At 38.8% G+C, this 12,439-nt stretch overlaps 2 protein-coding genes across 3 annotated transcripts; one reads left to right on the top strand and one right to left on the bottom strand.

Annotated features, from left to right (window-relative positions):
* Positions 1–4: 4 nt before the first annotated feature.
* rrp9 (ribosomal RNA processing 9, U3 small nucleolar RNA binding protein) lies at positions 5–5,320 on the bottom strand. 2 transcript variants are annotated; one of them, XM_043252465.1, is made up of 15 exons: positions 5,128–5,320; positions 4,910–5,001; positions 4,711–4,820; positions 4,571–4,638; positions 4,066–4,107; positions 3,861–3,987; positions 3,649–3,773; positions 2,798–2,890; positions 2,597–2,697; positions 2,374–2,508; positions 1,963–2,025; positions 1,418–1,572; positions 1,098–1,177; positions 767–840; positions 5–226 (listed from the first exon to the last, which is right to left on the bottom strand). In XM_043252465.1, the coding sequence occupies exons 1-15, from the start codon at positions 5,191–5,193 to the stop codon at positions 133–135; spliced, it is 1,425 nt and encodes a 474-aa protein (XP_043108400.1). In that variant the 5' UTR covers positions 5,194–5,320; the 3' UTR covers positions 5–132. The 2 variants fall into 2 exon arrangements, with proteins under 2 accessions (XP_043108400.1, XP_043108401.1); XM_043252466.1 differs by having other exon boundaries at positions 1,427–1,572; positions 5,128–5,319.
* A 947-nt stretch (positions 5,321–6,267) lies between these two features.
* si:ch211-213o11.11 (probable G-protein coupled receptor) lies at positions 6,268–11,806 on the top strand. The gene is made up of 2 exons (XM_043251576.1): positions 6,268–6,542; positions 9,368–11,806. Exon 2 carries the CDS (start codon positions 9,466–9,468, stop codon positions 10,774–10,776), a length of 1,311 nt encoding a protein of 436 aa, XP_043107511.1. The 5' UTR covers positions 6,268–6,542; positions 9,368–9,465; the 3' UTR covers positions 10,777–11,806.
* The last annotated feature ends 633 nt before the right edge of the window (positions 11,807–12,439 follow it).

The following is a 12,439-nucleotide window of genomic DNA, read 5'->3' as shown; positions in this document are numbered from 1 at the left end:
CAGATAAACTTCATAAACATTTAATCAAAAGCTCCTCTTTTACATCACGTTCTGACATGTTAACAAAAGACGGGGAAAAAATCCAAAGCAACCAAAAGTTCTCTGATACCAAATTCAAGTCCTGAAACCGCATTACAGGGCCGCTTCTTGCTCTTGAGCTTGTTTTTTAAGAGGAATGATATATAGTCCGTTCCTAGCTTCCTTTATTCTCCACCATCTGCCCAATCTGAAAAAGATGAAAAAGGATACACTTCATTTCAACATGATGAAATGTGTAAATGCTGTGTAAGAACCAATTCACTTCACATTTGTGCCATCTAGTGGTAGTACAGTCTTATTGCATAAAACTAAGCCCTTGAAAGTACAGGAACTGGGATTAACAATTGAAAAAAAAAAAATAGTTAAGTCTAACAAAATGTAAGTGAAATATTAACATTATAATATTACATTAAAATATATATTTAAAAGTGCACCTGGATACCCAAGAAAAAGCTCTTCTGAGTACAGCAAAATAAAAAATAAATAAATAAATATATATATATATATATATATATATATATATATATATATATATATATATATATATATATAACATTCAACATTATGGGAAGGACTTTTAACGGCCAAGACTATTTCTAACATTTTAAAGACCTATATATAATAATCACTGGACTTTGTAAATGACACTATGTAAAAAATTTTAAATGACAGTTTGTCAATTATCAGATGCAAAATTACTACTTCCCAATGACTAAAAACACTTCACCTGTGCTCCTGTCCGACTCCCGCCACAAGAAACTTCCCAGAGTTTGAGAACTTCAGGCTGTTGACAAATCCAGTCTACAAGAGAAAATGACACGAGCTTATAAGCAACGATTATACCGCAGGCACACTTACTGTAAGAGACGTATCATCACTGTGGACATTGTGCAGTTGTGAAAAACAGTGGTATTATGAACTGATACATTATTCATCCTCTCCAGATGAAGTATGTGGCTTTATTCACACACACACACACACACACACAATAGGCCGTGATTCAACAGCAGATGGGCAACAACCAGTCTAATAGAGCTGTACGGATGTGCGCTGCTTACCATAGGGACGCTGAAGAGCGGCTCCAGGCCTCTGAATCCCTGCCCACACTTCCACAGCTGCAGCACTGAATTATGGGAGCCTGGGGAGGGACAACAATGATGTTGATGGTAATCAGGTGTTTGGAGAGCAGGCTCATATGGAAATACAGAAGGCGGAGAGCTTTGTGAACAAGGTCAAAGTGGAACGAGGACAGATTATGATGGTAATATTGCACTTGCGGGTAATTGTGTGTGTGTGTGGCAAAAAAGCAAGAAAGAGTTTGTAGGCGGGTTTGTTGGCTGTGAGTGATACCTGGTGTTGTGTGTGTGTGTGTGTGCACCTGAGGCACCTGATGCCACGATGTCAGAGTTGTGCAGCGCCGCCACAGAAGACACCCAGTAGGGCTGCTCCAGACTCGTGTTGCCATGGCTACCGTGGGCTTTCTTCACTGTGCTCACCGGCTTCTTCTTATTAACCGTCCAAATAGATATAGAGCTGCGCAAAACCAAAGCACAAGTGAAATGGAAGCATTTATCCGTTAAAGCAGGGCTTGGCGCTTACTTTTTTCCCCACCAAGGATCATACGTTCCCCAAAGTTAAAAATAAATTAAGTGCACAAGTTAGGGCTGATATTAAAGAGATACTAAATCATTATTAGTATACAAGAATGTCTGCTTTATTTCAATTATTTTTTCATTATTTATAAGCCTACTTAAAAGTGTGTGCATGCATGTACACATGCTTAATATTAAGAATTTTTATTCACATTTTTTTTACACACACACACACACACACACACACACACAGTTTTTCCTTTGTGCACAAAAGGTCTTACGAGTTTGAAACGATATGAGGGGGGAGTATAATGACAGAAAAAAGTCTTACCCATCATCTCCACCCGTGACCATGTGCTCTTCATTAATAAGCTGGATACAATCAATGGAGCCCCTTCAGACAAACAGAAGACATGGACAAAAACATCATTACAAGCAGGGAGGTGAAAATAATTCATCCTTGAACCTGACAAGATAAATGAAGTCTCAAGCTGTATGTGAATGTAAACAATACAAGCTGCAAAGCTGTAAATCCGAAAGTGCACAATAAATAAAGTTACTATCTCCCAAAATAAAGAACAGACTCTATAAAGCCTAAATGAGCATTTAATAATTCATATCCCATTTCTGCGATGGTAACACTACTTCTGTGTTTTACGTTGGCTACGGCCGCTTCTCTAATCTCTGGGAGCGCAGTCACAACAGAGCGGGCCGCTCGACCAATCAGAGCACTTATACTCACTCGTGTCCGTGAAAGACGAGCTGTGACTCCTCGGCGATTTTCCACACCCGGACTGTCCTGTCCCGTCCTCCCGCCGTCACGCATCTCTCTCGACTCAAACAGTCCAGGCCGGTGATCATGTCCTGATGGCCGAACCTGACAACAGACGTAAACGCAAAAATCAAACCTGAGAATGAAGAGCGAGTACGGCTCTCCTGTTTTATCTGGGAGCTGGTGCACCTACAGGGTTTCTACGTAAGCGTTTTCCTCCACGCTCCACACTTTTATTGAGCGGTCATGTGACGCGCTGTAGAGGGTGTAAGTTCCTCGTCTGAAGGCCAAACCCTGCGGAAGAAGCGTCGAAGCAGAGGCGGCCAATTCAGTTAAATGTGAGCAAACATTAATAAACCATCATCTAAAGTCACAATATAATTGTTCTACTCACCGATACAGCACCTCTGTGCCCTTTAAACTTATACAGATGTTTACACGTCATCGGGTCCCAGATCATGATGAGTTTATTCATGTCTCCACTAGCCTATAAAACAAAGAAAAGCAACTCTATTTAATTGCATCCAGCTTTTTGTTTTTCAAGTAGTGGACAAAAACTGTATACAACTACAAATATTGGTAATAAAACTACTACCTCATTTTAGTATATGTATGTATATATATATATAAACATTTTACATGAGTTACATGTATTCAAATATTTTAAATATCAATATTATTTTTTCTTCATATATGCATATATACATAAATATACACCATACACACAACTTACTGAAAAAAAAATTCCATCTGAAAATATTCTACAATGTAATTTCTTTAGTGTCACAGGATCCTTCAAAAATCTTTTTCTTATAATGATCATTTATCAATTAAAAACAGCAGTGCTGCTTTTTTTTTTAATAAAGTTGAAACAGAACAGCAAGTATTTGAAATAGAAATAATTTGTAACATTATAAATATATTGTCACTTATCAATTGAATGTGTCCTTGCTAAAGTACTAATTGCTTTATTATATATATATATATATATATATATATATATATATATATATATATATATATATATACATACACACACACACACACACACACACACACATAAACATGCCTTCGACATAAATATACTGGATTAAAAAAAATTCTATCAAACATATTATTCAAATTAATCTCAATAAATTGTCCACTTCGTATAAACACATAAGGACATGAGCACAAAGTACAGCCCATTCAATTCCAAGGCTCAGATTATGGCCCCAGCGAAGCCCGATGACTTCCAGCTCTCACCAGGTATTTCCCATCAGATGATATGGCCATACACAGGACGTGAGCGGTGTGTCCCACGTGACGTGCCTCTGTTCCCTTCCGTCCTCCTGCGATCTTCTGCACCTTCTTCCCGCTCTCCACCTCCCCTGCAGATCAGACTCATCTTTCATTCAGCGGCACGCCGACTCAAGCTCATACATTAAACACGAAACACTGACCCGTCAGACACTCACATTTGATGATGGAGCAGTCTTTGCTCGCCGAGAAGATGTACTTCTCATCTGGGGTGATGACGAGGCACGTGACGGCTAGTTTGTGTCCTCTCAACAACCTGATCTCTGCTGGGTCTGGAGCTACGAGCTAGAAGACACACGTCGTGGGGATGTCACAAACAGGAAGTAACGGTGCGCAGCGGCAGCGAATCAAAACATCACTCACCTCAGTGGCTATCATCTTCTGCAGCTTGCCTTTCTGTTCCAGCTGAAGAGAAAGAAGTGGTTAGAGACAGCTGTAGAAATATAACAATTATTATTTTTTTATTAATTAATTAAAATGTTTTTTTAACAATCTACTCAGTTCTGAAGTCCGTTAAAAATATTGTTTTTAAATATTTTTAATTTTTTTTTTTTTTTACAATTAATCGATCGTATCACTTTACACCATTATTTTAAAATGTTGCATTTTCTTTCAGAAAAAAATACCAAAACATAAATGCACAAATAATTCAACTCAAACTAAGTTTACCCTAAATGTAAATATTAGCACACAAGCAAATTTGAAAAACACAAAAGTTATTTTTAATTAAAAACAGTGAAAATGTAACACTTAAAACACGCCAAGAGCTGTTGAAATATAGAATTATCAACAAACGTATTTTTGCACAGAAGGGGTTCAGCTGTCAAAGCAGTTCGGGAATCCCTGAGATAAACGAATGCAGTCCTACCACATCGTCCTGCAGTCTCCCAGCTATGAGATCCGCTTCAAACGACTCCTGCTCGGCTCTCTTGTCCTCTGTCACAGAGTGCACACGTTCAGAAAACAGCAGCCGATCTCAGCCATCTCGACCTCACAAAGCTCACAAACCTTCGTCTCTCAGCTGCTCCAGGTAAACTTTGGCCAGGCGGAGTTTCTTCTCCTGCGGCGTCTCCTCGATCTCGTCTTCGCTTTCCTGCTGTTTTCTGTTTCGATCGGCGCTGAAGAAGAATCCGTGGATTTTATTTTATTTTTTTAAACATGCAACATCAGCGTTCACCAAACTGCACGTTCAACCGGCTAACGTTACCTTTCATTTTCTGAGTCGCTCGATATTTCTTCGTCCATTCGCTTGCTGAACTTTTTTGATCTGCCTTTGCTTTCGTCTGCCTTTGCATTACTCTTGAAATGCAAAAGAACAATAGTGATGTACAATTTTATTTAATTTTATTCTATTCAGAGGGCGTTAAATGGCATCAAGGAATCTAAAAAGTATTTCTCAGTGCAATCGTTTAAATACAGACGTACCTTTCTTTTTAAATCTCCTTTATTAGGAGCCGCAGAGATGACCTTTTTCTTTATAAAGAAAGACATGATGGAGCACAAAGCGAACTGTTTTATGAGATAATTTAAAATAGCTTGAGATGATAATTTAGAGCTTCTCTGCTGTCCCTCACATGTTCACAAACACATGCTTCCTGTAGCTCTTCTTCTCGGGTGGTTTGCCCGTGTGTTTGTGCTGCAGCGCCGCCTCATGGACACACTGTGCATCGCGTCGCCCGCTTCAAACGAGGTGCTGCGTGAGACTAACCATCGAATGATAATGATCACAATAATAGCTGTTATTATTAATATTATTATTGAATACAGTTATGCCGTAAAAATGCATAGTTCAGCATGCAAGTACTATTTATAATAATACCAAGCTACTACTAAATTATTTCACACACAAACTACTGTACCTAGTAAAATACACACCACCAAATAATAATAATAATGATGAATATATAAATAAAAAATAAAAATGTTTAATAAAACTAAATATATTCAATCAAATAAAAATAAAATAATGATAGTAAATAAAACAAACAAACAAACAAACAAACACACACACACACACACACACACACACACACATATATATATATATATATATATATATATATATATATAAACATAGTGAAACAAGCATAACAGCATAAACAAGCATAACAGTATAATACAATAAATAAAGTAAAATATTATAAACATGCAGTAAAACAGATGAGTACACTACTACTGCTATATTTTATTATTATCAATTATGTAACTAATATTATATTGTTTTTGCTTTTACTTTATTGCATGTGTGTGTATTTTTATGCTATTTTTGACCATATTGTGAGTGACTGCCACTTCTAGTGCCTGCCCCAGTCCTCTCTCCCTCACACACACACACACACACCTGCTCTCTCTCTCTCTCTCTCTCTCTCTCTCTCTCTCTCTCCCACACACACACACACACACACACTTTCTCTCTCTCTCTCTCTCTCTCTCTCTCTCCCTCTCTCTCTCTCTCACACACACACACACACATACACGCTCTCTCTCTCTCTCTCTCTCTCTCTCTCTCTCTCTCACACACACACACTCTCTCTCTCTCTCTCTCTCTCTCTCTCTCCCTCTGCCCACTGTTGTAGTGTTGTTGGATTCACCTGCAGCTCTCAGCGAGGGGAACTGACACAGTATAATTACTCTGTCTATAGATGTTGCAGCAGAGTCTCCTGACGGACTGATCTGTACATCATGTACGTCTGCCGCTGTAATGGCTTCTGCTTGTCTTAAGTGCAAATACGGAGGAGCCAAACCCGACTCCATCAAGCTCTCTTCACCACAGACAGTGACAGCTGGATAAACTTCACTGACTGGCTTGGGAACATTAAATGATGCTTGAGCAACATCGGGTGAGATTTTTTTTTATTGTCTTATTTAATGTTGTATATTCATACTTTAAAGAACTTACGTTCTATGGCATAGTACGTTTGCTGTGCTTTTGTTTTTTGTGTGTTAAATGTTCATTAACCTGAAAATGTAAGTGTTTTCACATCATTTTTAGTCCAAAGTGTTTAAAGTACAAACGCTTTCTCAGTAAAACAAACTATTTTGCATTTCGAAAATGTACCTCGGAGAACTATAGCAAAGTTTTATTAGTGATAAATTACAAAAACCTTTCGGATTTCATTTTTTCCTAATGCGACATCACATCTAACTGAAGTTCAGTGCATGTGGGGTTGTGTTTTGCTAAGTTCAGCAGTACATAATAAAAGCAGGACACCTCTTTCATAATCCAAAACCAAAGACCTGCACATCTGTTTATTAGATGACCAGACAATCTGGGCTGAGCAGAGAGATTACTGGCTGAAAAACATGTCACATGGATTAAAAGTGGAAGTCACTGATTTGCCAGAGCTGTGTATCTGAATCAGGGGGATGGGGGGACTCTGTTATTTGTTGCTTTGCCGTGATTTTCAACCACTTTTCACCCAGAAAAGTTATTTTTTGCTCAGAAAACGGAGGTAGTGCGAGGTCAGGGCATTACCAATAAACAAAGCGATTAACCTAAAACACGCTAGAACGTTCTGTGCAGCTTTAATGGCGGTGATGTAATACAGCCGCTGTGCATTTCCATGCCAAATTACTCTGCATTCATTTTCTAACCCCTATGGACATGTGCCGATGAACTGTGACTATAGAAGATTAGAGATTAGGATTATTGGCATTGTGAAATGCATGACTGGCGGAGGTCATAATAAATCGTGGATGACCAGTTTCACAAGATTTTTTTAAACGACACTGTAGAATTACACCAGATAATTCTTCGATTTACACTAAATCACCGCAGTCGTGGCAACTTCGACAAACTATTTTTAAAGCCTTTTGAATTCCCGCACTCAGCTATATGAAATATAATTGCAATCTAAAAGAATTGAAAAGTTTTCTATTTGAACGTATTTAAAAATGCTATTTATTTCTGTGATGCAAAGCTGAATTTCTTCAGTCTTCAGCGTCACATGATCCTTCAGAAATCATTCCAACCTGCTAATTTGCTGCTCAAGAAACATTTCTCATTTTTTAATCAATGTTAAAAACAGTTAATATTTTCATTCTGGAATATTTGATGAATACTAGGCTCAAAGCTCAAATGTAAATACAGTAGTACATATTTCAAGTTTATCAAAAGTTGTCAAGTCAAGACGGCATTTTGGTTTTAGGTTGATCCACGTCAAATGCTAGAGCACAAACCTAACCTTTTATACAAACTGGCTTGCTTTAATTTGTAGCTAAATTACACACACCACCTTAAGAGTTACTGGTCTAATCTTTACAGCTATCAGAAGGTTTCTAGGCATTACAGCGCCTCTCCAGTCAATGACATCAGCGACATGATGTGTGTGGCCGTGTGAGAGTGATTATGCGTGTATCGTGACGTCTGTGGCGTGAGTGCATTGTAGTGCTGTGCAGGTGACAGTGAGCTCACGCTAACGCTAATGCCAGAGAAACCCCGGCAGCTGCAGGCAAACAAGTGAGCTCATTATACTCCGCTTCAAAAGGTTAGAGCACCACGAGCACCATGAATAGAGCACCATGAATTATTCGAACTGATCAAGCCTCTCTCGCTTTCTCAATGTTTAGCCACTCGTGTCCACAAAACAATCACAGCGATGCACTGTACATGTTACGCTAATAGCCTGTTGATTCACAAATGTTACTAAAACCTGCTGATATCATTTGCTGATGGTAATACCATAGCATTTTTTGATAGTATGTAAATACAATGCCATCTGACACATACCATAGTAGCCTACTGCTGTAGTATTGTATTGTATTTTAAGGCCCTGAATGTAGTTGATTTTCTGAAGAATCAAAATCCTGTACACTGTCAGAGCTCGCCATTATTAAAAATAATATCATATTAAAATAGAACAATCTGTTAAATTTGTCTGTGTAAAACACCCTGTAAAGCAACTGAATATAGCAAAAAGAATTTGTTTTTATTAAATCATAATATTTTGAAATTAATTGTATTAATCGAGTATGTATTTTTAATTCATTGTTTTATAATAATTTCCAATTATAGCATTATTTATTTTAATAATACAGTATATAATGATATGATTTAATATTAATTTAAATGAAAAAGCATGCAATCTCCCAAAAGAACTATAAATACAATACAGCTTCAAAGAACTCTAGACAATCCCAGCCAAGGAATAAAAGTCTTATATAGTGAAACTATTATATAGTGAAAAAAGCCTCATTACATAGTCATAATTAAAAGGTCATGTGTGATTACTTCTTTGTTCGTGTTCTTTAGTTATAAAATGTAGTGTGGGGCAAAAAAATAACATTTTCTTTCCAACTTCAGCATCATCCGCTGCATTTTTTACTTTTTTTTTTTTTAGCAAAGGGAATTGAATTTCTTTGCACTTTCGCTTTGTAAACACCGGCTTAGTACTTCATCTATGCCACACGTGACCTTCAACGTGATTACGTAATGTGTAAAGTGGAGCTGGTTCAAGACGAGCATTTATAGCTAAAAAAGTAACAGAATGTTTTACTAGATAAGACCCTTATTCCTCGGCTGGGGTTGTGAAGAGCACTTTTAAAGCTTTATTGAATCTTCAACCTCAAAACCCTCTCAAAAGAAGATGCGAACCAATCCATCCAAAGTGTTCATCTGTACTGCGTTTAAACTAATTGTTTTGTGTCATTTCCATACGTTCAACAGTGCTGACCTTTGACCTCCAGACAACGAGTCCCCCCGTTCCTGACTTGTGGAAGATGGAGAAGTTTCTGCTTTGTGTTTGGTTCACCAGGCAGTAAACAATGGAGGCATCTGGACTACCTCCGCCAGCACAGCACAATGAAACTGAACTTAATGAGACACTGAGTCGTGGCCACCCTATGCATCTGGCTCCCAGCATGCAACTAGGGAGCATGTCCAATCCGCAGTCGCGTTTCCGAGACATGTCGGGCCTCGTGATCATGGTGACTCTTAACGCAATCGCGCTCTTAGCCAACAGCGGAGTGCTTGCCGTAGTAGTGAAAGTGCCACATCTCCGCAAGTTCAGTTTGGTGTGCCACCTCTGCATCGTGGATTTGTTATGCGCCGCTCTGTTGATGCCGCTCGGCATCGTCTGCGGCTCGCCCTTCTTCGCCGGCATCATCTTCTCCGTGCTTGAATGCAGGTTGTACATTTTCCTCAATGCCTTTCTCATATCTGCCTCTATCTTCACGGTCACCGTGATCAGCATCGAACGCTACTTCTACATCGTGCATCCCATGAGGTACGAGGCTAAAATGACTCCTCTCTTATCCGCAGCCGTGATGGGATTCATCTGGGTGGCGTCTACTTTGCTAGGGCTTGCTACCGTCTTTGGGTGGCCCAGTTACGGAAGTAGAAGCTCCATTGCAGCCACCCACTGCTCTCTCCATTGGAGCCACAGCGGACACCGGAGAGTGTTCGCCATTTTATTCTGCACTGTTTGCTTTTGCGTTCCAGCTGCTATTATTATCGCCGTCTATGGGAACGTGTATAAAGTCGCCCACACGGCTGCCCGGGAAAGAGGACCCATCCCGAGCTGGACGATGGCGAGCGCTCATCCGAAGCGCCGGTCTGATTCCGTCAACAGCCAGACCACGATCATCACCACAAGCACAAGCGTCCGCAGAAATCAAGTCCCTCGCAGGAAAAGGAGAACGCTGGTCGGCGGGAAAGCCGCTTTGACTTTGGCCATCATCGTGGGACAGTTTCTGCTCTGCTGGCTGCCTTACTTCGCCTTCCACCTGCATTTGTCGCTGGGTTTCTCCCATACCACCTCTGAAGAAGCTGAGGGGCCGGTCATGTGGCTGGCGTACTCTACGTTCGCAGTAAACCCGTTTTTTTACGGCCTGCTGAACCGTCAGATTAGGGAGGAGTTGTGTAAGATGCTGTTCTGTTGCCGATCGGCCGGCAGACCAGTGCGGCCCTCTGCGTCGGGCCACGAACATTCGGGACATGAAGACTTTTTTCATTTTTTGCACAGGAGCGGAGACAGGGACAGAGTTCGATGCAGTTATCACATGGCTACACCGAGGAACACGCTGGAGCAGACTAGTTTTAGGATACCGGGGCAAATACCTGAAGAGGTCACCTAAACAAAGTATTCAGATTTTCTATTTGAGACTCTAAATCAATCATTCACATTGATTGCATTTTTTATTATAAATGATTGTTTTAGCCTTTTTAGCTCCTTCTATGTATTTTTCTAAATGCATTGTATTGATCTTATCGTGAACAATTCTTCAATGGCAGGGCTCCAAAATTTAAAAAAAATAGCTGTGCAATATGTTTTAGGAGCATGTGTGTGAATGAATGCGGGTCCTTTAAAATTTAAGGTCATGATGTTTTAAATGGTATAACAAACAATCATTTGGAGATGGAAAAACAGGAATCAAGATATACCCTAATGTCATTATTAAAGGCTGTTAAATTAAATTATAATTGTGCATTGTGCATTTAGGTGTTGCTGCTATATATATATTTATGTATATATGTAACATTTACATTAATATGTTTAAAACACTACAGAAATGATCATTGATGATCCTATTATTACTGTACTTCTACTGCACTATTTAATATGTTTAATTTATTTGGAAAATGAAGTGACATAATGACCAAAATCTTTATACAAAAAAAATAACTTTTTGAATAAATTTTTACTTATTTATTTCTCTTATTTATAACGCAAAGGATGACCTCAGCTATCTGCTGTATTTTGTTTCTACTGTAAATATCAGGCATGGGCTGAAGTGACAAAGACAAGTTGTTTCATTGTTTAATAAAGACACTAGTCACGGAAAGCTTGACATATACTATTTCAGTTCAACGCAGCATATGTTCAGTTGTGTTGAGTTCATTGTGCCGCTTGAATGATGTGTTATATAGAGCCCATTACATCACACTATGTATTTTTTTGTGCTTTCTTTATTTCTACAAACAATGTGGCCATTGCTGTTTTTGTTTCAATGGAGATGGATAGAGCTTTATTTGTGCTTTTATGGGGAGAATGGTACTGTACATACGTACAACTGATTTTTTTGTATTGTTTATTATAGATGTACATCTTCATTCAGGCTAATTAGTCAACACAACGATGAATAAAGAATAAAGCCACATATTAATCAGAAATGAACAGTATTTACCTGCTTTACACTACAAACATTTTGGGGTCAAAAATTGTATTTTTTTTTCTTACCAGTCCCAAACATTTGCATGATTACTGCATTTTTGTTGCTTTTCCCCTATTGTACGTGTCGTCCTATGACTTAGGCCAAATACACAGGATTATATATTATAGTAAATCTGCCAGAGAACAGCTGTTTCACAGTATTGGCGCAAAGCAACACATTTAAACATTTAAAGTGGAAAGATGTGCATTTTATCTATATGTCAGTCTATTAGTCTCGCGGTTTATCATTTTGAAATGTGTTTCCTTTAATTATAGCTCCATAATATTTTGGGACATGTTTTAGTTCTAATGGGGAGATTTGAATGCAGATTAGACTTACCGGATAAAGCAAACTAAACTAGGACAGCTGCCAAAAGAACGTTTTTAAAAGGCGTCGGTCCGGCCTCACAATCCACAAGACAGCCACGGTGAGCAAAGGTGAACTGGACAAAATGCCACAAACCGTGAGATTAAACAGTGATGATGATTAATACGAGAGCTTTCCAGATCGGATCAGACCATGATACTGCAGACAAAAACAGGTGAAAAAATACTTTTGAGCTGTTTTGACTTGAAAAAACATCCAC

Source organism: Puntigrus tetrazona, chromosome 11 (assembly GCF_018831695.1).
Source record: "Puntigrus tetrazona isolate hp1 chromosome 11, ASM1883169v1, whole genome shotgun sequence".
Taxonomy (NCBI): Eukaryota; Metazoa; Chordata; class Actinopteri; order Cypriniformes; family Cyprinidae; genus Puntigrus; species Puntigrus tetrazona.
Note: the sequence above shows the minus strand (reverse complement) of the source record. Positions and strands in the feature narration are given on the sequence as shown.